Source organism: Bombina bombina, chromosome 4 (assembly GCF_027579735.1).
Source record: "Bombina bombina isolate aBomBom1 chromosome 4, aBomBom1.pri, whole genome shotgun sequence".
Taxonomy (NCBI): Eukaryota; Metazoa; Chordata; class Amphibia; order Anura; family Bombinatoridae; genus Bombina; species Bombina bombina.
In genome coordinates, this window is record NC_069502.1 from 550,987,590 (window position 1) to 551,014,886 (window position 27,297).

At 39.9% G+C, this 27,297-nt stretch overlaps 1 protein-coding gene across 1 annotated transcript in view; it reads right to left on the reverse strand.

The window, feature by feature from the left end:
- Positions 1–27,297, reverse strand: part of CEP162 (centrosomal protein 162) — a 450,005-nt gene that overhangs the window by 263,077 nt on the left and 159,631 nt on the right. Inside the window, exons 13-14 of the mRNA XM_053710490.1 lie at positions 21,606–21,852; positions 18,861–19,006 (exon numbers count right to left, since the gene is read on the reverse strand). Of these exons, the coding sequence (XP_053566465.1) occupies positions 18,861–19,006; positions 21,606–21,852 (393 nt within the window). The remainder of the gene's footprint in view (positions 1–18,860; positions 19,007–21,605; positions 21,853–27,297) is intronic.

Below are 27,297 nucleotides of genomic sequence, written 5' to 3' on the forward strand. Positions count from 1 at the left end.
AAGGTGTCTTCCAGAAACTGGCAGTAGGACTGGGAGTTGAGTTTGACTCCATCCTCAACCCGAAAAGGCCCCACAAGCTCATCTTTGATGATACCAGCCCAAACCAGTACTCCGCCTCCACCTTGCTGGCGTCTGAGTCGGACTGGAGCTCTCTGCCCTTTACCAATCCAGCCACGGGCCCATCCATCTGGCCCATCAAGACTCACTCTCATTTCATCAGTCCATAAAACCTTAGAAAAATCAGTCTTGAGATATTTCTTGGCCCAGTCTTGACGTTTCAGCTTGTGTGTCTTGTTCAGTGGTGGTCGTCTTTCAGCCTTTCTTACCTTGGCCATGTCTCTGAGTATTGCACACCTTATGCTTTTGGGCACTCCAGTGATGTTGCAGCTCTGAAATATGGCCAAACTGGTGGCAAGTGGCATCTTGGCAGCTGCACGCTTGACTTTTCTCAGTTCATGGGCAGTTATTTTGCGCCTTGGTTTTTCCACACGCTTCTTGCGACCCTGTTGACTATTTTGAATGAAACGCTTGATTGTTCGATGATCACACTTCAGAAGCTTTGCAATTTTAAGAGTGCTGCATCCCTCTGCAAGATATCTCACTATTTTTGACTTTTCTGAGCCTGTCAAGTCCTTCTTTTGACCCATTTTGCCAAAGGAAAGGAAGTTGCCTAATAATTATGCACACCTGATATAGGGTGTTGATGTCATTAGACCACACCCCTTCTCATTACAGAGATGCACATCACCTAATATGCTTAATTGGTAGTAGGCTTTCGAGCCTATACAGCTTGGAGTAAGACAACATGCATAAAGAGGATGATGTGGTCAAAATACTAATTTGCCTAATAATTCTGCACTCCCTGTATATATATATACACACACACAAACAATATATATATATATATATATATTACTAGGAAATCAGTACAATAATACAAGCTTGCAACAAAACAGGAGCCATGGGATATATTGTAATAATAACATGTAACAACTGTAGAATTTTCTTCAAAAACATTTAAGTGATGGTAAACTCTCCCCTTTAACCCCTTAACGACCAAGGACGTACGCCACATGTCCTCAAAAAAAATACAGTTAATGACCGAGGACGTGTGGCGTACGTCCTTGGTCTGGAAAGCAGCTGGAAGCGATCCTGTTCGCTTCCAGCTGCTTTCCGGTTATTGCAGTGATGCCTCGATATTGAGGCATCCTGCAATAACCCCCCTTGGCCATCCGATGCAGAGAGAGCCACTCTGTGGCCCTCTCTGCACCGGACATCGGTGGCCGGTATCGTTGGTGGGTGGGAGCAAGTCTGGGAGGCGGGTGGGCGGCCATCGATGTGCCGAGTGGAGTGGAGGGGGGCGGGACAGATGGGGGCGCGCACGGGAGCGCGCGCGTGCACGGGGGGCGGCGGGCGGGCGCGTACACGGGGTGGGAGCAGGAGGGAACCGCTACACTGCAGAAAAAAAAGTTAAGAAACGTTAAAAAAAATAATATATATTTAACAAAATAAATGATGATCTAAGGGTTCTGGAAAGGGTGGGGGTTGGTCTTGGGGGGGGGGGGGAAGCTACACTACAGAAAAGGGCAATAAAAAAAACAATAAACATACTTTTTGTTACTAAACTGGGTACTGGCAGACAGCTGCCAGTACCCAAGATGGCGCACATTAAGGCAGATCCCCCACCAAACAGAAAGCTGTTTGGTGGGGGATCAGTGAGGTTGGGGACTAAGGGGGGATCCTACACAGCAGCATATGTGAATATGCCAAAAAAAAAAAAAAAAAAAAAAAAGCCCAAATATAGCTTTTATTTTAGTACTGGCAGAGTTTCTGCCAGTACTTAAGATGGCGGGGACAATTGTGGGGTGGGGGAGAGAAGAGAGCTGTTTGGGAGGGATCAGGGGGTCTGATGTTTTAGGTGGGAGGCCGAGCTCTACACTAAAGCTAAAATTAACCCTGCAAGCTCCCTACAAGCTACAAGCCATAATACACGTGTGATGCGCAGCGGCATTTGGCAGCCTTCTAATTACCACAAAGCAACGCCAAAGCCATATATGTCTGCTATTTCTGAATAAAGGGGATCCCAGAGAAGCATTTACAACCATTTGTGCCATAATTGCACAAGCTGTTTGTAAATGATTTCAGTGAGAAACCTAAAATTGTGAAAAATGTAACGTTTTTTTTAATTTGATCACATTTGGCGGTGAAATGGTGGCATTAAATATACCAAAATTGGCCTAGATCAATACTTGGGGTTGTCTACTACATTACATTAAAGCTAAAATTACCCCTAAAAGCTCCCTACATGCTCCCAAATTAACCCCTTCACTGCTGGGCATAATACACGTGTAGTGTGCAGTGGCATTTAGCAGCCTTCTAATTACCAAAAAGCAACGCCAAAGCCATATATGTCTGCTATTTCTGAACAAAGGGGATCCCAGAGAATAATTTACAATAATTTAAGCCATAATTGCACAAGCTGTTTGTAAATAATTTCAGTGAGAAAAACGAAAAGTTTGTGAAAAAATTAGTGAAAAAGTGAACAATTTTTTGTTTTTAATCACATTTGGCGGTGAAATGGTGGCATGAAATATACCAAAATGGGCATAGATCAATACTTTGGGATGTCTACTAAAAAAAATATATACATGTCAATAGATATTCAGAGATTCCTGAAAGATATTAGTGTTCTAATGTAACTAGCGCTAATTTTGAAAAATAATGGTTTGGAAATAGCAAAGTGTTACTTGTATTTATGGCCCTATAACTTACAAAAAAAGCAAAGAAGATGTAAACATTGGGTATTTCTAATCTCAGGACAAAATTTAGAAACTATTTAGCATGGGTGTTTTTTGGTGGTTGTAGATGTGTAACAGATTTTGGGGGTCATAGTTAGAAAAAGTGTGTTTTTTTCCATTCTTTCCTCATATTTTATAATTTTTTTATAGTAAATTATAAGATATGATGAAAATAATGGTATTTTTAGAAAGTCCATTTAATGGCGAGAAAAAACGGTATATAATATGTGTGGGTACAGAAAATGAGTAAGAGGAAAATTACAGCTAAACACAAACACAGCAGAAATGTAAAAATAGCCTTGGTCCCAAACGGACAAAAAATGGAAAAGTGCTGTGGTCATTAAGGGGTTAAAAGAAAAAAGATCCTACTGTACGTCGTTAGGGGTTTAATTCATCAGGTGTAATGAAGAGGAGAGTTTACCATCACTTTAAGTGATCTCCACACTGGTCAGATTGTCATGCTCGTTGAGTTTCCTAGCAACATGTCTTTTTTGATTGCAGATGTTATTATGGTCGTAGAGCTTAATTATGTTTTTTGGACGCTCTGTCACATAAATTATTTTTTTTCACGGATTTTGTTTGGCTTAGTCTGGGACATGCCTAGCCCAGATCTTTGCCTGTAAAATGGAATAAGTTCCTGTGTGTGCAGGAAAATCTTCTTTTCCTGGCTGTGTGATATTGGCTTCGCTCTTGATCATCTAGTGCTGGCTAATCTTGCTTAGAACCGTCTTCTAGTACTTCTGTCGTACTTCATGGCCTGTTTGTTGCTGACCGGTGCCTGCATTTGATTCCTGTTCTAGCTTATTCTTGTACTGTTTTCTGCCTGACGGTAGACTCCTACCTGTACAGTCTTATTCCTGCACTTCCCTCTACCAGTGGTCACTTTCTTGGAATTATTCACAGCGCTGCCACAGTGACATACAGTGTTTTTGCTTCAGCTGTCCAGTAGTGTTTATTGTTGTTATAGTGGATAATCCAACATAATGGTGACAGACTAAACAGTTAATTTCCTGTAGACTCACAAATAAACTCTAAACATTTCCCATTATTATTTGTTCTTTAAAAATAAAAAAGAACAAGTTAAAAGGTAGCAGGTAATTTGCAAAGCATTTCTTCATAGGGCAGTTGATTCATAGAATAAGTTTCTATTAGAAGTAGTAAAGGCAAACAATGTGCTGGATTTCTAGAACACCTGGGATAAGCATTAGGCTATTCTTTTAAATTAAAGTCATATGATACCCCCAAAAATGTATTTTTAATTAAGACAGAGAATACAATTAAAAAACAAAACAAAAAACAAAACACAAAAAAACCCAACTTTCCAATTGTTTCCAATGTTGCTTCATTCCCATGGTATTCTATGTTATAGAGAGATACCTAGGTAGGTGTCTGGAGAACTACATGGCAAGCAATAGTGCTGCCATTTAGCGCTCTTGCAAATGGATAATATTCTTGCAAAACTGCTGCCATATAGTGCTCCAAACATGTGCATGCTCCTGAGCTTATGTCTCTACTTTTAAACAAAAGATACCAAAGAGAACAAAGAAAAGTTGTTTAAAATTGCATGCTATATCTGAATCATGGAAGAAAAATTTTAGGTTTCATGTCCCTTTAAACTTACACTTATGGTTCTTATCTGCCATTAAAAGCTATGTTTCTTTGTGCCTCTTCCTTTACACTGGGCTTGATTACTATTGACATGGTTTAGGAAGCCAGTTTAAATTGTATTTATTTATTTCATAACAACTATTGGCTAAAGATTCTGGTTTAGAAAAAACATAATTTATGTAAGAACTTACCTGATAAATTCATTTCTTTCATATTAGCAAGAGTCCATGAGCTAGTGACGTATGGGATATACATTCCTACCAGGAGGGGCAAAGTTTCCCAAACCTCAAAATGCCTATAAATACACCCCTCACCACACCCACAAATCAGTTTAACGAATAGCCAGGAAGTGGGGTGATAAGAAAAAAGTGCGAAAGCATAAAAAATAAGGAATTGGAATAATTGTGCTTTATACAAAAAAATCATAACCACCACAAAAAAGGTTGGGCCTCATGGACTCTTGCTAATATGAAAGAAATGAATTTATCAGGTAAGTTCTTACATAAATTATGTTTTCTTTCATGTAATTAGCAAGAGTCCATGAGCTAGTGACGTATTGGGATAATGACTACCCAAGATGTGGATCTTTCCACGCAAGAGTCACTAGAGAGGGAGGGATAAAATAAAGACAGCCAATTCAATAATCCACACCCAAAATAAAGATTAAATGAAAAAAACTGAAAATATAAGCAGAAGATTCAAACTGAAACAGCTGCCTGAAGTACTTTTCTACCAAAAACAGCTTCAGAAGAAGAAAACACATCAAAATGGTAGAATTTAGTAAAAGTATGCAAAGAAGACCAAGTTGCTGCTTTGCAAATCTGATCAACCGAAGCATCATTCCTAAACGCCCAGGAAGTAGAAACTGACCTAGTAGAATGAGCTGTAATCCTTTGAGGCGGAGTTTTACCCGACTCGACATAAGCATGATGAATTAAAGATTTCAACCAAGATGCCAAAGAAATGGCAGAGGCCTTCTGACCTTTCCTAGAACCAGAAAAGATAACAAATAGACTAGAAGTCTTTCGGAAATTCTTAGTAGCTTCAACATAATATTTCAAAGTTCTAACTACATCCAAAGAATGCAATGATCTCTCCTTAGAATTCTTAGGATTAGGACATAATGAAGGAACTACAATTTCTCTACTAATGTTGTTAGAATTCACAACCTTAGGTAAAAATCTAAAAGAAGTTCGCAACACCGCCTTATCCTGATGAAAAATCAGAAAAGGAGACTCACAAGAAAGAGCAGATAATTCAGAAACTCGTCTGGCAGAAGAGATGGCCAAAAGGAACAAAACTTTCCAAGAAAGTAATTTGATGTCCAATGAATGCATAGGTTCAAACGGAGGAGCTTGAAGAGCCCCCAGAACCAAATTCAAACTCCAAGGAGGAGAAATTGACTTAATGACAGGTTTTATACGAACCAAAGCTTGTACAAAACAATGAATATCAGGAAGATTAGCAATCTTTCTGTGAAAAAGAACAGAAAGAGCAGAGATTTGTCCTTTCAAGGAACTTGCAGACAAACCTTTTTCCAAACCATCCTGAAGAAACTGTAAAATTCTCGGAATTCTAAAAGAATGCCAGGAAAAATGATGAGAAAGACACCAAGAAATATAAGTCTTTCAGACTCTATAATATATCTCTCTAGATACAGATTTACGAGCCTGTAACATAGTATTAATCACAGAGTCAGAGAAACCTCTTTGACTAAGAATCAAGCGTTCAATCTCCATACCTTTAAATTTAAGGATTTGAGATCCTGATGGAAAAAAGGACCTTGCGACAAAAGGTCTGGTCTTAATGGAAGAGTCCACGGTTGGCAAGAGGCCATCCGGACAAGATCCGCATACCAAAACCTGTGAGGCCATGCTGGAGCTACCAGCAGAACAAATGAGCATTCCTTCAGAATCTTGGAGATTACTCTTGGAAGAAGAACTAGAGGCGGAAAGATATAGGCAGGATGATACTTCCAAGGAAGTGACAATGCATCCACTGCTTCCGCTTGAGGATCCCTGGATCTGGACAGATACCTGGGAAGTTTCTTGTTTAGATGAGAGGCCATCAGATCTATTTCTGGAAGTCCCCACATTTGAGCAATCTGAAGAAAAACCTCTGGGTGAAGAGACCATTCGCCCGGATGTAACGTTTGGCGGCTGAGATAATCCGCTTCCCAATTGTCTATGCCTGGGATATGAACCGCAGAAACTAGACAGGAGCTGGATTCCGCCCATACCAGAATTCGAGATACTTCCTTCATAGCCAGAGGACTGTGAGTCCCTCCTTGATGATTGATGTATGCCACAGCTGTGACATTGTCTGTCTGAAAACAAATTAACGATTCTCTCTTTAGAAGAGGCCATGACTGAAGAGCTCTGAAAATTGCACGGAGTTCCAAAATATTGATCGGTAATCTCACCTCCTGAGATTCCCAAACCCCTTGTGCTGTCAGAGACCCCCAAACAGCTCCCCAACCTGTCAGACTTGCATCTGTTGAAATTACAGTCCAGGTCGGAAGAACAAAAGAAGCCCCCTGAACTAAACGATGGTGATCTGTCCACCACATCAGAGAGTGTTGTACAATCGGTGTTAAAGATATTAATTGAGATATCTTTGTGTAATCCCTGCACCATTGGTTCAGCATACAGAGCTGAAGAGGTCGCATGTGAAAACGAGCAAAGGGGATCGCGTCCGATGCTGCAGTCATAAGACCTAGAATTTCCATGCATAAAGCTACCGAAGGGAATGATCGTGACTGAAGGTTTTGACAAGCTGATATCAATTTTAGACGTCTCTTGTCCGTTAGTGACAGAGTCATGGACACTGAATCTATCTGGAAACCTAAAAAGTTTACCCTTGTCTGAGGAATCAATGAACTTTTTGGTAAATTGATCCTCCAACCATGATCTTGAAGAAACAACACAAGTCGATTTGTATGAGATTCTGCTAAATGTGAAGACTGAGCAAGTACCAAGATATCGTCCAAATAAGGAAATACCACAATACCCTGTTCTCTGATTACAGACAGAAGGGCACCGAGAACCTTTTGTAAAAATTCTTGGAGCTGTAGCTAGGCCAAACGGTAGAGCCACAAACTGGTAATGCTTGTCTAGGAAAGGGAATCTCAGAAACTGATAGTGATCTGGATGAATCGGAATATGCAGATATGCATCCTGTAAATCTATTGTGGACATATAATGCTCTTGCTGAACAAAAGGCAGGATAGTCCTTACAGTTACCATCTTGAATGTTGGTATCCTTACATAACGATTCAATATTTTTAGATCCAGAACTGGTCTGAAGGAATTCTCCTTCTTTGGTACAATGAAGAGATTTGAATAAAACCCCAGCCCCTGTTCCAGAACTGGAACTGGCATAATTACTCCAGCCAACTCTAGATCTGAAACACATTTCAGAAATGCTTGAGCCTTTGCTAGGTTTACTGGGACACGGGAAAGAAAAAATCTCTTTGCAGGAGGCCTTATCTTGAAGCCAATTCTGTACCCTTCTGAAACAATGTTCTGAATCCAGAGATTGTGAACGGAATTGAACCAAATTTCTTTGAAAAAACGTAATCTGCCCCCTACCAGCTGAGCTGGAATGAGGGCCGCACCTTCATGTGGACTTGGGAGCTGGCTTTGGTTTTCTAAAAGGCTTGGATTTATTTCAGACTGGAGATGGTTTCCAAACTGATACCGCTCCTGAGGATGAAGGATCAGGCTTTTGTTCCTTGTTGTGACGAAAGGAACGAAAACGATTATTAGACCTAAATTTACCTTTAGAGTTTTTATCCTGAGGTAAAAAAGTTCCTTTCCCTCCAGTAACAGTTGAGATAATAGAATCCAACTGAGAACCAAATAATTTATTACCCTGGAAAGAAAGGGAAAGCAGAGTAGACTTAGAAGACATATCAGCATTCCAAGTTTTAAGCCATAAAGCTCTTCTAGCTAAGATAACTAGAGACATATACCTGACATCAACTCTAATGATATCAAAGATGGCATCACAAATAAAATTATTAGCATGTTGTAGAAGAATAATAATGCTATGAGAATTATGATCTGTTACTTGTTGCGCTAAAGCTTCTAACCAAAAAGTTGAAGCTGCAGCAACATCCGCTAAAGATATAGCAGGTCTAAGAAGATTACCTGAACACAAGTAAGCTTTTCTTAGAAAGGATTCAATTTTCCTATCTAAAGGATCCTTAAAGGAAGTACCATCTGCCGTAGGAATAGTAGTACGCTTAGCAAGAGTAGAGACAGCCCCATCAACCTTAGGGATTTTGTCCCAAAATTCTAATCTGTCAGATGGCACAGGATATAATTGCTTAAAACGTTTAGAAAGAGTAAAAGAATTACCCAAATTATTCCATTCCCTGGAAATTACTTCAGAAATAGCACCAGGGACAGGAAATACTTCTGGAATAACTACAGGAGATTTAAAAACCTTATCTAAACGTTTAGATTTAGTGTCAAGAGGACTAGAATCCTCAATTTCTAATGCAATTAGGACTTCTTTAAGCAAAGAACGAATAAATTCCATTTTAAATAAATATGAAGATTTATCAGCATCAACCTCTGAGACAGAATCCTCTGAATCAGAAGAACCAATATCAGTATCAGAATGACGATGTTCATTTAAAAATTCATGTGAAAAAACAGAATTTATGTTTACCTGATAAATTACTTTCTCCAACGGTGTGTCCGGTCCACGGCGTCATCCTTACTTGTGGGATATTCTCTTCCCCAACAGGAAATGGCAAAGAGCCCAGCAAAGCTGGTCACATGATCCCTCCTAGGCTCCGCCTACCCCAGTCATTCGACCGACGTTAAGGAGGAATATTTGCATAGGAGAAACCATATGTTACCGTGGTGACTGTAGTTAAAGAAAATAAATTATCAGACCTGATTAAAAAAACCAGGGCGGGCCGTGGACCGGACACACCGTTGGAGAAAGTAATTTATCAGGTAAACATAAATTCTGTTTTCTCCAACATAGGTGTGTCCGGTCCACGGCGTCATCCTTACTTGTGGGAACCAATACCAAAGCTTTAGGACACGGATGAAGGGAGGGAGCAAATCAGGTCACCTAAATGGAAGGCACCACGGCTTGCAAAACCTTTCTCCCAAAAATAGCCTCAGAAGAAGCAAAAGTATCAAATTTGTAAAATTTAGAAAAAGTGTGCAGTGAAGACCAAGTCGCTGCCTTACATATCTGATCAACAGAAGCCTCGTTCTTGAAGGCCCATGTGGAAGCCACAGCCCTAGTGGAGTGAGCTGTGATTCTTTCAGGAGGCTGCCGTCCGGCAGTCTCATAAGCCAATCGGATAATGCTTTTAATCCAGAAGGAGAGAGAGGTAGAAGTTGCTTTTTGACCTCTCCGTTTACCAGAATAAACAACAAACAAAGACAAAGTTTGTCTGAAATCCTTAGTAGCTGCTAAGTAAAATTTGAGAGCACGAACTACATCCAAGTTGTGCAACAAACGTTCCTTCTTTGAAACTGGATTAGGACACAAAGAAGGCACAACTATCTCCTGGTTAATGTTTTTGTTAGAAACAACTTTTGGAAGAAAACCAGGTTTAGTACGCAAAACCACCTTATCTGCATGGAACACCAGATAAGGAGAAGAACACTGCAGAGCAGATAATTCTGAAACTCTTCTAGCAGAAGAAATTGCAACCAAAAACAAAACTTTCCAAGATAATAACTTAATATCAACGGAATGTAAGGGTTCAAACGGAACCCCCTGAAGAACTGAAAGAACTAGGTTGAGACTCCAAGGAGGAGTCAAAATTTTGTAAACAGGCTTGATTCTAACCAGAGCCTGAACAAAGGCTAGAACATCTGGCACAGCTGCCAGCTTTTTGTGAAGTAACACAGACAAGGCAGAAATCTGTCCCATCAAGGAACTTGCAGATAATCCTTTTTCCAATCCTTCTCGAAGGAAGGATAGACTCTTAGGAATCTTAACCTTGTCCCAAGGGAATCCTGCAGATTCACACCAACAGATATACCAAATTATGTGGTAATTTTTCTGGTTACAGGCTTTCAGGCCTGAACAAGAGTATTAATAACAGAATCTGAGAACCCTCGCTTTGATAAGATCAAGCGTTCAATCTCCAAGCAGTCAGCTGGAGTGGGTCGAACGGACCTAGAACAAGAAGGTCTCTCAAAGGTAGCTTCCATGGTGGAGCCGATGACATATTCACCAGATCTGCATACCAAGTCCTGCGTGGCCACGCAGGAGCTATCAAAATCACCGACGCCCTCTCCTGATTGATCCTGGCTACCAGCCTGGGGATGAGAGGAAACGGCGGGAACACATAAGCTAGTTTGAAGGTCCAAGGTGCTACTAGTGCATCCACTAGAGCCGCCTTGGGATCCCTGGATCTGTACCCGTAGTAAGGAACTCTGAAGTTCTGACGAGAGGCCATCAGATCCATGTCTGGAATGCCCCACGGTTGAGTGACTTGGGCAAAGATTTCCGGATGGGGTTCCCACTCCCCCGGATGCAATGTCTGACGACTCAGAAAATCCGCTTCCCAATTTTCCACTCCTGGGATGTGGATAGCAGACAGGTGGCAGGAGTGAGACTCCGCCCATAGAATGATTTTGGTCACTTCTTCCATCGCTAGGGAACTCCTTGTTCCCCCCTGATGGTTGATGTATGAACTTGGCCCTCGCTAGCTGAGGCCAAGCTTTGAGAGCATTGAATATCGCTCTCAGTTCCAGAATATTTATCGGTAGAAGAGATTCTACCCGAGACCAAAGACCCTGAGCTTTCAGGGATCCCCAGACCGCGCCCCAGCCCATCAGACTGGCGTCGGTCGTGACAATGACCCACTCTGGTCTGCGGAAGGTCATCCCTTGTGACAGGTTGTCCAGGGACAGCCACCAACGGAATGAGTCTCTGGTCCTCTGATTTACTTGTATCTTCGGAGACAAGTCTGAATAGTCCCCATTCCACTGACTGAGCATGAACAGTTGTAATGGTCTTAGATGAATGCGCACAAAAGGAACTATGTCCATTGCCGCTACCATCAAACCTATCACTTCCATGCACTGCGCTATGGAAGGAAGAGGAACGGAATGAAGTATCCGACAAGAGTCTAGAAGTTTTGTTTTTCTGGCTTCTGTCAGAAAAATCCTCATTTCTAAGGAGTCTATTATAGTTCCCAAGAAGGGAACCCTCGTTGACGGAGATAGAGAACTCTTTTCCACGTTCACTTTCCATCCGTGAGATCTGAGAAAGGCCAGGACAATGTCCGTGTGAGCCTTTACTTGAGGAAGGGACGACGCTCGAATCAGAATGTCGTCCAAGTAAGGTACTACAGCAATGCCCCTTGGTCTTAGCACCGCCAGAAGGGACCCTAGTACCTATGAGAAAATCCTAGGAGCAGTGGCTAATCCGAAAGAAAATGCCACGAACTGGAAATGCTTGTCCAGGAATGCAAACCTTAGGAACCGATGATGTTCCTTGTGGATAGGAATATGTAGATACGCATCCTTGAAATCCACCTTGGTCATGAATTGACCTTCCTGGATGGAAGGAAGAAGTGTTCGAATGGTTTCCATCTTGAACGATGGAACCTTGAGAAACTTGTTCAAGATCTTGAGATCTAAGATTGGTCTGAACGTTCCCTCTTTTTTGGGAACTATGAACAGATTGGAGTAGAACCCCATCCCTTGTTCTCCTAATGGAACAGGATGAATCACTCCCATTTTTAGCAGGTCTTCTACCCAATGTAAGAATGCCTGTCTTCTTATGTGGTCTGAAGACAACTGAGACCTGTGGAACCTCCCCCTTGGAGGAAGCCCCTTGAACTCCAGAGAATAACCTTGGGAGACTATTTCTAGCGCCCAAGGATCCAGAACATCTCTTGCCCAAGCCTGAGCGAAGAGAGAGAGTCTGCCCCCCACCAGATCCGGTCCCGGATCGGGGGCCCGCATTTCATGCTGTCTTGGTAGCAGTGGCAGGTTTCCTGGCCTGCTTTCCTTTGTTCCAGCCTTGCATAGGTCTCCGGGCTGGATTGGCTTGAGAAGTATTACCTTCCTGCTTAGAGGACGTAGCCCTTGGGGCTGATCCGTTTCTGCGAAAGGGACGAAACTTAGGTTTATTTTTGGTCTTGAAAAGACCTATCCTGAGGAAGGGCGTGGCCCTTGCCCCCAGTGATATCAGAGATAATCTCTTTCCAGTCAGGGCCAAAGAGTGTTTTCCCCTTGAAAGGAATGTCAAGCAATTTGTTCTTGGAAGACGCATCCGCTGCCCAAGATTTTAACCAAAGCGCTCTGCGCCACAATAGCAAACCCAGAATTTTTTCGCCGCTAACCTAGCCAATTGCAAGGTGGCGTCTAGGGTGAAAGAATTAGCCAATTTAAGAGCACGAATTCTGTCCATAATCTCCTCATAAGAAGAAGAATTACTAATAATCGCCTTTCCTAGCTCATCAAACTAGAAACACGCGGCTGCAGTGACAGGGACAATGCATGCAATTGGTTGTAGAAGGGAACCTTGCTGAACAAACATCTTTAGCAGACCTTCTAATTTTTTATCCATAGGATCTTGGAAAGCACAACTATCTTCTATGGGTATAGTGGCGCGCTTGTGTAGAGTAGAAACCGCCCCCTCGACCTTGGGGACTGTCTGCCATCAGTCCTTTCTGGGGTCGACTATAGGAAAACAATTTTATAAATATGGGGGGAGGTACTAAAGGTATACCGGGCCTGTCCCATTCTTTACTAACAATGTACGCCACCCGCTTGGATATAGGAAAAGCTTCGGGGGGCCCCGGGGCCTCTAAGAACTTTTCCATTTTACATAGTGGTTCTGGAATGACCAGATAATCACAATCATCCAAATTGGATAACACCTCCTTAAGCAGAGCGCGGAGATGTTCCAACTTAAATTTAAAAGTAATCACATCAGGTTCAGCTTGTTGAGAAATGTTTCCTGAATCTGAAATTTCTCCCTCAGACAAAACCTCCCTGGCCCCCTCAGACTGGTGTAGGGGCCCTTCAGAAACCATATCATCAGCGTTCTCATGCTCTACAGAATTTTCTAAAACAGAGCAGTCGCGCTTTCGCTGATAAGTGGGCATATTGGCTAAAATGTTTTTGATAGAATTATCCATTACAGCCGTTAAATGTTGCATAGTAAGGAGTATTGGCGCACCAGATGTACTAGGGGCCTCCTGTATGGGCAAGACTGGTGTAGACGAAGGAGGGGATGATGCAGTACCATGCTTACTCCCCTCACTTGAGGAATCATCTTGGGCATTATTTTTACTAAATTTTTTTATGACATAAAATACATATAGTTAAATGAGAAGGAACCTTGGTTTCCCCACAGTCAGAACACAATCTATCTGGTAGTTCAGACATGTTAAACAGGCATAAACTTGATAACAAAGCACAAAAAACGTTTTAAAATAAAACCGTTACTGTCACTTTAAATTTTAAACTAAACACACTTTATTACTGCAATTGCGAAAAAGTATGAAGGAATTGTTCAAAATTCACCAAAATTTCACCACAGTGTCTTAAAGCCATAAAAGTATTGCACACCAAATTTGGAAGCTTATTTAACCCCTTTACAGTCCCTGGAATCTGCTTTGCTGAGACCCAACCAAGCCCAAAGGGGAATATGATACCAAATGATGCCTTCAGAAAGACTTTTCTATGTATCAGAGCTCCACACACATGCAGCTGCATGCCATGCTGTCCTCAAAAACAAGTGCGCCATACCGGCGCGAAAATGAGGCTCTGACTATGATTAGGGAAAGCCCCTAAAGAATAAGGTGTCTAAAACAGTGCCTGCCGATATAATCATATCAAAATACCCAGAATAAATGATTCCTCAAGGCTAAATATGTGTTAATAATGAATCGATTTAGCCCAGAAAAAGTCTACAGTCTTAATAAGCCCTTGTGAAGCCCTTATTTACTATCTTAATAAACATGGCTTACCGGATCCCATAGGGAAAATGACAGCTTCCAGCATTACATCGTCTTGTTAGAATGTGTCATACCTCAAGCAGTAAGAGACTGCACACTGTTCCCCCAACTGAAGTTAATTGCTCTCAACAGTCCTGTGTGGAACAGCCATGGATTTTAGTTACGGTGCTAAAATCATTTTCCTCATACAAACAGAAATCTTCATCTCTTTTCTGTTTCTGAGTAAATAGTACATACCAGCACTATTTTAAAATAACAAACTCTTGATTGAATAATAAAAACTACAGTTAAACACTAAAAAACTCTAAGCCATCTCCGTGGAGATGTTGCCTGTACAACGGCAAAGAGAATGACTGGGGTAGGCGGAGCCTAGGAGGGATCATGTGACCAGCTTTGCTGGGCTCTTTGCCATTTCCTGTTGGGGAAGAGAATATCCCACAAGTAAGGATGACGCCGTGGACCGGACACACCTATGTTGGAGAAATGAGAAGTTTTAAAAGACTTTTTACGTTTACTAGAAGGAGGAATAACAGACATAGCCTTCTTAATGGATTTAGAAACAAAATCTCTTATGTTATCAGGAACACTCTGAATATTAGATGTTGACGGAACAGCAACAGGTAATGTAACAATACTAAAGGAAATATTATCTGCATTAACAAGTTTGTCATGACAAACAGTACAAACAACAGCTGGAGGAACAGATACCAAAAGTTTACAGCAGATACACTTAGCTTTGGTAGCTCCAGCACCCGGCAGCGATTTTCCAGAAGTATCTTCTGACTCAGCTTCAACGTGGGACATCTTGCAATACGTAATAGAAAAAACAACATGTAAAGCAAAATTGATCAAATTCCTTAAATGACAGTTTCAGGAATGGGAAAAAAATGCCAGTGAATAAGCTTCTAGCAACCAGAAGCAAAAAATAATGAGACTTAAATAATGTGGAGACAATAATGACTCCCATATTTTTTAGCGCCAAAAAAGACGCCCACATTATTTGGCGCCTAAATGCTTTTGGCGCCAAAAATGACGCCACATCCGGAACGCCGACACTTTTGGCGCAAAAGAACGTCAAAAAATGACGCAACTTCCGGGGACACGTATGACGCAGGAAAAAGAAAAAAAATTTTGCTCCAAAAAAGTCTGCGCCAAGAATGACGCAATAAAATGAAGCATTTTCAGCCCCCGCGAGCCTAACAGCCCACAGGGAAAGTCAAATTTTTAAGGTAAGAAAAAAATGATTTATTCATATGCATTATCCCAAATATGAAACTGACTGTCTGAAATAAGGAACGTTGAACATTCTGAGTCAAGGCAAATAAATGTTTGAATACATATATTTAGAACTTTATATAAAAGTGCCCAACCATAGCTTAGAGTGTCACAGAAAATAAGACTTACTTACCCCAGGACACTCATCTACATGTAGTAGAAAGCCAAACCAGTACTGGAAATGGTATATATAAGAGTATATCGTCGTTCTGAAAAGGGAGGAATCTCTACGACCGATAACAGAGAACCTATGAAATAGACCCCGTAGAAGGAGATCACTGCATTCAAATAGGCAATACTCTCCTCACATCCCTCTGACATTCACTGCACGCTGAGAGGAAAACCGGGCTCCAACCTGCTGCGGAGCGCATATCAACGTAGAATCTAGCACAAACTTACTTCACCACCTCCATAGGAGGCAAAGTTTGTAAAACTGATTTGTGGGTGTGGTGAGGGGTGTATTTATAGGCATTTTGAGGTTTGGGAAACTTTGCCCCTCCTGGTAGGAATGTATATCCCATACGTCACTAGCTCATGGACTCTTGCTAATTACATGAAAGAAAAGTATATTTGTGGAACTTCTAAAATAATGATACTTAAAAGCATTGCATTATTCACAATAATCTTAAACAGCTCAGAAGAGAAAGAGAAGAAAAACAAATAGATTTAAAAAGGAGCAGACCTCTATCATTCATTTCCCACACTCATCAATATACACTCACTGGCCACTTTATTAGGTACACCTTGCTAGTACCAGGTTGGACCCCCTTTTGCCTTCTAAACTGCCTTAATTCTTTAAGGCATAGATTTAACAAGGTGTTGGAAACATTCCTTAAACATTTTGGTCCATATTGACATGATAGCATCATGCAGTTGCTGCACTCAGGTAGGCCATGGAGTTTAAACAATACTCATTTGGTACTAAGGGGCCCAAAGTGTACCATGAAAATATTCTCCACACCATTACACCACAACCACCAGCCTAAACCGTTTATACAAGCCAGGATGGATCCATACTTTCATGATGTTTACCCCAAATTCTGACCCTACCATTTAAATGTCACAGCTGAATTATCGAGACTCATCAGACCAGGCAACGTTTTTCCAATCTTTTATTGTCCAATTTTGTTGAGCCTGTGCGAACTGTATCAGTTTCCTGTTCTTAGCTGACCCAGTGTGGTCTTCTGCTGTTGTAGCCCATCTGCTTTAAGGATTGACGTGTTGTGCATTCAGAGATGGTATTCTGCATAGCTTGGTTGTAACAAGTGGTTATTTGAGTTACTGTTGCCCTTCTATCATCTTGAACCAGTCTGCCCATTCTCCTCTGACCTCTGACATCAACAAGGCATTTTCGTCCACACAACTGCCGCTTACTGGATATTTTCTCTTTTTCGGACCATTCTCTGTAAACACTAGAGATTGTTGTGTGTGAAAATCACAGTAGATCAAAAGTTTTTGAAATACTCAGACCAGCCGTCTGGCACCAACAACCATGCCACATTCAAAGTCACTTAAATCCCCTTTCTTCCCCATTCTGATGCTCGGTTTGAACTTCAGCAAGTTGTCTTCACCACGTCTAGATGCCTAAACGCATTGAGTTACTGCCAAGTGATTGGCTCATTAGCAATTTGTGTTACCAAGCAATTGAACAGGTGTACCTAATAAAGTGGCCGGTGTGTGTAGATCACCTTTATGTTATGTTAAGAATTAAAAACATATTATGGGTCAGAGCAGTAATAATCATAATCTTATCACTTCAGACTCTACAAGGGTTTGTTTAGGGAATAGAATTACCTCCACATCTGTCTCAGCAGGTACACCTAGGCGCTCAAAAGGCATCCTCCTACCTGCAAGCATCCTGGCAGAAAGCTTAATCAGCCAATTTCTGACTAAAATCCTGACTCTAAAGATACCAATCATGCAACGCTTATAGTGTAACGAGACTATGCATATGACTACATACAAAAATGACACTGCAACATCAATTACATATTCATATGTTCAAAACAAACCTCAGTGTGTCATATATATATGCATAGCTTTGTGGGGGTTAGGGTGTGTAGAGCTCCGAATGCAGGTCAAATACAGAGAACAATGACTGATAAGCAAAAGAACAGTTGTTAGTTCAAATTAAAGATCACAGAAACAGCAAGTTTGAACATAGGCCCAATGCAGAACATTAATGTCCAAGACAAAGTTCAGAAAACATAAGTGTCCAATGGACACTCTAATGCTTGAATTGTGCAGTAAAGGGTGAGACTGTCACAGGATACTTGGTAGGTACAGAAGGCACAGCTAATAGAGGAAAGCAGACAAAGGATTCCCAGCGGCTACTATTGGTGAGACGGTCACAGGATACCAGATAGATACAGCAGACACAGCTGGTAAAGCTGTCACTGGTATAGCAGACACAGGTTTCTCAGCAGGCACAGGATACCCAGAGGGTACTGTTGGTAAGACTGTCATGGGATACCAGATAGGTACAGCAGGCACAGCTGGTTTGAGGAAGGCTGTCACTGGTATAGCAGATACAGGTTTCTAAGCAGACATAGGATACTCAGCGGGTACTGTTGATGAGACTGTAACGGGATACAAGATAGGTTCAGCTTCAGGAACAAGGTGAGCATACAAAGTTAACGGGCAAGTCTGCATGGCTTTCAGGAACCAGGTGAGCATATGCAGATGTAAGGTAAGTATGCTTGGTCTCTGGAACAAGGTGAACATACGCAGGTAAAAGGTAAGTAGGCTTGGTCTCTGGAACAAGCTGAGTATACACAGGTATCAGGTAAGTATGCTTTAGCTTTACAGGAACCAGGGCCAAGAAAGGAAGGCAATAACTCTAGCCCAGAGTGAAGTGCAGAGTGAGCTTTTATAGGAAATCCCACGTCTGAGTCCTCCAGGAGATCCGGTAATTAAGACATAGCCCCTTTAAATTCCGTCAGCGTGTGGCAATACGCGCCTTAGGGGTAGCTGCAGGCAGTAGCAGGAGGATTTGCGTTTTGGCGAACCTCTACGTGGGACACAGAGATGGAAGAAATCACTCTCCCGAGTAAGTCCCCTACAAAAGCACTTCCAGATTGAGACATCTCATTGAATCCTGTCCCAACCCACCATCCCATATATTAACTGTCTGTACTGTCACATATAAATTGTATAGGACCATTATCTTTACTAGTACTTTTATACTACACTAATAAAATTATTAAATCTATTCTTCTTACTTTTTGATGTATGTTGGTTTCGTGTTTACCAAATTCCTTTTGCAGAGAACTGGCCTTATACAGCTGGGCACTGGAATCTGCTTTGTTCTGTGGATTGGTAGGTCTGTTTTCTGTAAACCTAATGGTTCTGGTAGCAGACAGCACTCCTATATTTTCAATACAGAATAATGAAAAAAAAAATATATAATAATTCTTGCTTTACTTTATAAAATATTTGTGTTTTAATCATGATCATAGGTTACACTTTCCCTCTCATTATGCGTGTTTTGCAAGAATTGTTTTTAAAATAATTTTATAACTAATTTTTATAAATACACCCTCTCTAAAATAAGCTCACATTACTCTCAAGCATTATTGAAGTCCAAACGTTCTATTAAGCATTTAAAAGGATATTATATTCACTGCACTGAAGTTTAAAAAAATGGAGAGAGAAAAGTATGAGTAAAAATAAAGGAAGATGACATTTTGGTAGTTTAAGGTCATGAAAATAATTTGGGTGCACAAATTGCTAAAAATTAAATGAATTGGAAAAGAAATAAAGTAGCAGAGAAAGAACAGAATCTTCTTCCTAACTAAACAAATTTATAAAACATCTATATTATATTGAATCCCTATAGATCATTTAAAAACTTTGTATATTTCTGTAATCGTATTAGTTATTTTAACTGTCTAACAATACAAATAATGTGAGTTTGGTGCATGCATTCACAAGTTACTTCATGGGTCTGGATAGTGGTATCTGTACTTTTGTTGTCAGCACAGGAAAAGCTAACAGTTGTGCTCCAATGTTTAGAGACCAGCTTTGTTAAAAGGGAGAGTAAAGTTAAACGTTCATGGTTCCGATAGAACGTACAATTTTTAAAGAAACAATTTACTTTTACTATTTTCACGTGTTATATTTTTTTTTTGGTATCCACTGTTAAAGAGTAAACCTAGGTAGGGTCTTAGAGTGTGTTTGGCAGCCATGTAAGCAACAAGGGCTATCTTATACATTGATTCAAACACTGCTGCAATAGTGTGATAAAGACATGTGCACACTCCTGAGCCCGCCTTGGTTTACTTTTAAACAAAGGATACTAAGAGATCAAAGCAGATTTGACTATAGAAGTAAATTTGTACTTTGTTACCGAATTTACAAGAATCTGATAGAGATGTCAGCAAAATAAGGCTAAAATATATTTAACTATGAACCATATTTCTGCACAGTTTCAAATTATTATATGCCAGTCCCCTAGATTCATAACTAACATACATTCAAATGATTCCAGTCTCTTATTCATATGCTGTACTATGAAACGTATTAAAGGAGGGATAAGTGAAATTTATCAGGTAGGCAGAATAAAACTACATAACTACAAAGGAATTAGAAAGACTGGATAGTTGTTCCAGGTGAATCCAATGAAAATTTACTTTAAAGGGCCAGTAAATACAGTAGATCTGCATAATTAACAAATGCACAATAAAAAGACAATGCAATAGCACTTAGTATGAACTTAAAATGAGTAGCAGATTTTTTTCTGACACACTTCAAAGTGATGACTATTTGCACTCATCCTGAATCATGTGACAGCCATCAGCCAATCACAAATGCATATATGTATATTCTGTGAATTCTTGCACATACTCAGTAGGACTCAAAAAAGTGTAAATATTAAAAGACTGTGCCCATTTTGTTAATAGAAGTACATTGGAAAGTTGTTTAAACTTGCCTGCTCCATCTGAATCATGAAAGTTTAATTTTGACTTGAGTGTCCATTTAAAAATCTACTAAAAATAACCTTTTTTTTGTCTAGTTTAAAAAAAGGGTGTTTCGGTTTTTAATTTCTGAACAACTCATGTTACTTTTCATAACTGCAGAAAGGTGTCACTCTAATTGTCATTTCAATCCAGCGAGGATTATAAGGAAGCAAAATTGAATTAATTTAAACATAATCATCATTTACTTAAAGTGAAGGTAAACTTTCATGAATTAGTGCCCGGTTTTTAAAAATACTATTAAAAACAGGGGCACTTTCATTCATGAAAGCTTACATTGCAGCGCATTTTTACAAATTCTTACCTTTCTCTTCAGCAAAGCCGGACCGCCGATCCCCCCCCGCAGCTCCTCTGTCGTTACGTCACCAAGGACGAAACTGGCTTCCTTTAATCATGGCTTCCCCCCCCAGAGCGTCCATCTCGTGAGGCCACGCTGTGATTGGAGGAAGCCGGTTTCCTCATTGTTGTCTAAGTACAGCATGAGAAGCAGGCGGGGGATTGCCGATCCTGCGTCGCTGAAGAGAAAGGTAAGTATTTGTAAAAATATGCTGCAATGTAGACTTTCATGAATGAAAGTGCCCCTGTTTTTAAAAGTATTTTTTAAAAAACCAGGCACTAATTCATGAAAGTTAAGATCACTTTAACATTTTGTTCAGCAGAAAATTGTAAATGCTACTGTTTAATCTGCATATGAAATGTTTTGAGTACAGTGTTCCTTTAATTACCCAGCTGACAAGTGCAGTGTCTTTGCAATTCAGACAGTTTCTGTAGTACAAAGCTGTCTTGGACAATAAGCATATATGACTATGTTTCCAGTCTAAAACAGAAAAATGGGGGAAAAGTGGGGAACTGGGATTGCTCTTCATTTGCATGCCATTACCCAAAATTCCTAACTTCATGGACTAAGCAGATGTGTTTTAGTGTGAAAGTAGAGTTTTGTGTGCCTTCTAAAACAAAATAAAATAAACAAAAAAAAAATCATTAACATACCTTTTGATTTTCCATCAGGAGGTGACTTGCCTTTTTTCTCTAAATAAAATGGTTTCAAATTTTCAGAATCAACAGGTTGTTTTAATGGTGTGGCAACTTTTCCATAACCAGAGCTCCTCACGTGAGAATAATGTTGAGTTTGTGTTTTCTTAAGCACTGATTTTGGGCTCTTATCTCTCTTTCTTAATTCCTTGTTATGTATTGTGTCAATAACATTTTTATGATGCTGGTGGGGGGATTTTGGCGCCTATTGTAGAAATATATATTAAAAAAAAACTAATAATATAAATGCTTTAAATAAAGTATTCAAATGGATGAATGAAAGGATAATATTAACAATGCAACTGAGAATGTAGAAGAGAAAAGGACAAAGAAAACAGCACTGGGAGGATAAGAGAAGGGGGTACAAAGAGGAATAAGACAAAAGGGCATATAAGGTTGAAAATTAAGGGGAGGAAAAAAAAAGAGTAAGGAGCCAGGAGATAAAGGAAAAAAGCGTCATACAAAGCAAGTAAAAGAAAGAAGAGAGGGATTGCGAATGAGAAACATAGTTGATAAGTTGTTAAAAAGACCAAAAAGATAGAATAGAGGTAAGAGGGGATTCATAAGAGAAAGTACCAAGGAGAAACTTAAAGGGATACTAAACCCACATTTTTTTTCTTTTATGATTTGGATAGAGCATGTCATTTTAAGCAACTTTCTAATTTACTCCTATTATCAATTTTTAATTGTTCTCTTGGTATCTTTATTAGAAAAGGCAGATTCGGACCATTTTTGGTTTAGCACACTGGATAGCTCTTGCCAATTGGTGGCTACATTTAGCCAACAATCAGCAAGCGCCACCCAGGTGCTGAAACTAAAATGGGCTGGCTCCTAAGCTTTCATTCCTGCTTTTCAAATAAAGTTACCAAGAGAATGAAAACAAATGATAATAGGAGTAAATTGTTCCCACGGGAATAGGGCCCTCAATTCCTCCTGTATGCGTTTGTAAATTGAGTCCTCTCTTACAAGTTTTATATTGTTTTATTTAAATGAACTGTATCCATGGTCAGCACTGCGGAATATGATGGAGCTTTATAAATAGTATAATAATAAAAAGTATAATAATAATAAATTATAAAGTTGCTTAAAATTGCATGCTCTTTCCAAATCATGAAAGAAAAAATTTGGGTTTAGTGTACCTTTAAGGAACTGAATGTTAGGAGAGAGAGGAAAAGGGAGAAATAACAGTAAATTGTGTTCTGGAATAAAAAAGAACGGATGGAAGAAAGTCATAGCCAAATAGGGTGATAAATATGATTGTGATTAGCAAATGAGACGAAAATGTAAAAAGGTACAGAGCTAAGGGAGTAAAGAGGTAATGTGTAGAATGGTGCGTTGTAACACAAGGAAGATCATGAAGTTCTAGTTTATTTAAGGAATGTGTAGACATAAAACAAGATGTTTTAATGGTGGTTTTGTACTGAGCGTCTGGTATATTAGGCGCTAGAGACCTACTTTCTCTCTGCTGGTTGGTGGGGTCTGAAAATAAATTGTGTGTACATGGTGGAGTAAGTTTTTATTTACAAAGAGGTGTATAAGGCCTCTGTGCAAGCTGGTTGCATTGAGTTGTTAGATATGCTGGGATGTAGAGAGCAGGAAGTGTAGAAGAAACATGCTGTGCTGGTGTGCCAGGCTTGCATATGGATTTAAATGACAGATGGATAAAATGGGCATCTCTTGAGAACACAGAGGGTGGAACAGAAAGAGATTTATACTTCATTTATAATTACAGCACAGGAACCTTTCATTGGTAAATAATATGCCCACACACTTGGAGAAGACAAACTAGTTGACTCCTTTCATTTTGTTTTTGTACTTTTACGTTTAGCCAAGCAATCGGAGAGAAGCAGAACAGTGAAGATAACAAATAAAGGGTACAGGAAACAACACTCACTAAGAAGACAGTGCTCGCATCTGAAGATGAAGAAAGCATTATGTATAAATCCTCTTTCTCTTACAATTAATCTTAAAAATATTCTTTACAAATTGATCTATACAAATGGTGAATCGCATGAAGAAATCAGGTGAGACAAGTATATAAGATGCAAAACATAGGAAGAACAGTAACACCAATAACAAGGCACATTATGGAAGTAGAATACAAAACAAACACATGAAAACAATAACTCCTAAGATCCACTGGAGGGCGTGGTCAATATAAAGATGTTATTGAGTTATGTGAATGAAATCTGAGCAAAGAACAAAAGTCAAGACTGGGACAACAAGTAGTGGAGATAATAAGCCTAGTAATCCAGTTACCATTACAGCAAGGTTCAGAATGATTTAAAAAAATAAAAATAAAAATTGCACCAAAAGTCTTCTTTGTTGGATGAGGAAATCAGACTGAAGGCATTAAAGACATTGGGGAAATCACAGTCCATTAGAAAAATGTATCTAATGTCTTTCTGCAGAAAACTAGCATTAAAGTTTATGGGGATTTTTGTAACTAAATAACAAAATTTATGCTTACCTGATAAATTATTTTCTTTCCTTGGCATGGAGAGTCCACAAATCCATTCTAATTACTAGTGGGGATTCAACTCCTGGCCAGTAGGAGGAGTTAAAGAACACCCCAGCAGAGCTGTTAAGTGTCACTTCTATTACCCATAATCCCCAGTCATTCGGCCGAAGGAAAATGGAAAAGATGACACAAGAGTATAGAGGTGCCTGAGGTTTATGCAAAAAGACGTTTGTGTAAAAAAATAGATAGTGCAGAACTCTAACCCTTCAGAGTACTGACTGACAAACCTTTCTCCAGGCCATCCTGAAGAAAAGATAAAATGTGAGGAACCGCACCCGACTCCAAGAAAAACCCTTTGATTCGCACCAATAAAAGGTATAATGCCATACCTTATGAGAAATCTAAGAGAAACAGGTTTACGCACCTGAAGCATGGTATAAATTACCTCAGAAAAACCTAGCCAAAATTAGGCGTTCACTCTCCCAGCAGTCAGCTTCAGAAAATCTAGATTTGTGTGGAGGAAGGGACCCTGAAGTAGAAAGTCCCTCCTCAGAGGTAACCTCCATGGGGAAAAAGATGACATTTCCCCAGATCCGCCAACCAGATCCTGCGAGGCTAGGCAGGAGCTATTAGAATCACCAACGCCCTTCCCTGTTTGATACAATCTAATACTCGAGGAAGGAGAGCAAACGGAGGAAACGGGACCCAAGGACTGAAATCTGATAAAACTGACCGAACCTAGTAGAGGCCAAGATGTTAGAGCATTGAAGATTGTTCTCAATTCTAAAATGTTTATTGGGAGAGTCCAAAGACCCTGAGCCTTTAAGGAACCTAAAACTGCTCCCCAGTCCGACAGGCTGGCATCTGTGGTCACAATGTCCCAAGATGGTCTCAGGAAGCATGTTCCCTGAGAGAGATGGTCTTGAGGAATCCACCAACAAAGAGAGCTTCTCGTTAGAAAGTCAAGAACTATCCTCTGAGAGAGAACCGAGTGGTCTCCATTCCATTGTCTGAGCATGCATAACTGTAGAAGTCTCTGATGGAAACGAGCAAAAGGAATAAAGACCATGGAAGCAACCATTAGACCAATTACTTCCATACACTGAGTCACTGAAGGACGAATAGAGGACTGAAGAAGACAAGAAGCAAGAATTTTGAATTTTCTGACATCTTCAAGGACACAGAATCTAAGATCGTTACCTAAAAATAAGATTTCCTCAAAATTATGTCCAGATCAATTCTGCTGTTCTACACCCTCTCTTGTGGTGTTCTTTGCCAACTCCTGCTGGCCAGGAGTTGAATTACCACTAGTAATTATAATGGCTTTGTGGACTCTCCATGCCAATTGGAAAGAAAATTTGATATGTTTTTCTAAACGATTGTGATTGACCCCATAGTGTACTCTGCATACTGTAAAGTCCAATTACTTTTTATATCAGCTGCAGAGAATTAAATGTATTGACAGTGTACCCTTTATGTTTATTAATGTAATTAAAATTGCTGGTTTTGCTTGATGAAGCCACCACCCATAATAACAATGTCAGCAAATTTCAAGTATCAGCTTTTGAATGGGCATGCTTTTGAGAACAATGGGTTGGGGTTTTAATTAGCAAAACCGCCATTTGGCCATTTTAAGTAAGAAACGCATTAAAGGAACAGTATACTGTAAACTGTTTTTCCCTTAATGTGTTTCCAATTACTATTTTTTTTACCAACTGCAGAGTATAAAAATGTATGATAATTTGCTTTTTAAGGTTTATTTATGTTTATAAACTAGCTGATTTTGTGTTTTGAAGCCACAACCTAATAAAATGGGTTGAGCTTGTAGGTATAATCAGATCTCATTACTTTATCCCATTGTGTACATATACATGCTTCTTTATCTTATATCTGTAAGTAAACCAAAGATTAATACTTGGAGAGAACAACGAAAAAACAATTTATTCTTACCTGATAAATTTATTTATTTCTTGACACGGTGAGTCCACGGATCATCTTAATTACTGTTGGGAATATCACTCCTGACCAGCAGGAGGAGGCAAAGAGCAACACAGCAAAGCTGATAAATACCACTCCCCTACCCACAATCCCCAGTCATTCGACTAATGGGAAAGGAAGAAATAAAAGGTGCAGAGGTGCCTGAGGTTTATAGAAAATAAATTTGTAAAATTTAGAAAAAGTATGCAAAGATGACCAAGTAGCAGCCTTGGAAAGCTGATCTACAAAAGCTCCATTTTGAAGGCCCAAGAAGATGAAACAGCCCTCGTGGAATGAGCCGTGATTCTCTCAGAAGGCTGCTGCCCAGCTCAACCAACAAGAAAGAGAAGTAGCCAAAGCTTTCTGTCCCTTACGCTTCCCAGAAAAAACAACAAAGAAGAAGATTGCCGAAAATCCTTAGTCGCCTGCAAATAATATTTCAATGCACGAACTACATCCAGGTTGTGCAATAAACGTTCCTTCTGAGAAGAAGGATTAGGACACAAAGAAGGAACAACAATTTCTTGATTAATATTCTTATCTGAAACAACCTTGGGAAGGAAACCCATGGCAATATGCAGAACTACCTTATCAGAATGAAAAATAAGAAAAGGAGATTCATACTGCAAAGCAGAAAGCTCTGAAACTTTTCGAGCTGAAGAGATAGCAACTAAAAACAAAACTTTCCAGGACAATAACTTAATATCCATAGCATGCATAGGCTCAAACGGAGCCTGTTGAAGAACTCTAAGAACCAAATTAAGACTCCAAGGAGGAGTTGTAAACCTGAACGAAGGCCGGATTCTAACCAGGGCCTGACAGAAAGACATAACATCTGGCACATCCACCAAACGTTTGTGCAACAAAATAGACAAAGCAGAAATTTGCCCAAAATTCTAGGAATCTTAACTCTACTTCAAGAGTATCCCCTAGATTCACACCAATACAGATATCTACGCCATATCTTGTAATAAATCCTTCTAGTCACAGGCTTACTGAATCATAGTCTTAATAACCGACTCAGAAAACCCACACTTGGATAAAATCAAGCATTCAATTTCCAAGCAGTCAACTTCAGAGAAATGAGATTTGGATAAAGGAAGGGCCCCTGAAGTAGAAGGTCCTTCCTCAATGGAAACTCCAAGGTGGGAAGGATGACATCTCTACCAGATCTGCACACTAGATTCTGTGAGGCCACGCCAGTGCAATGAG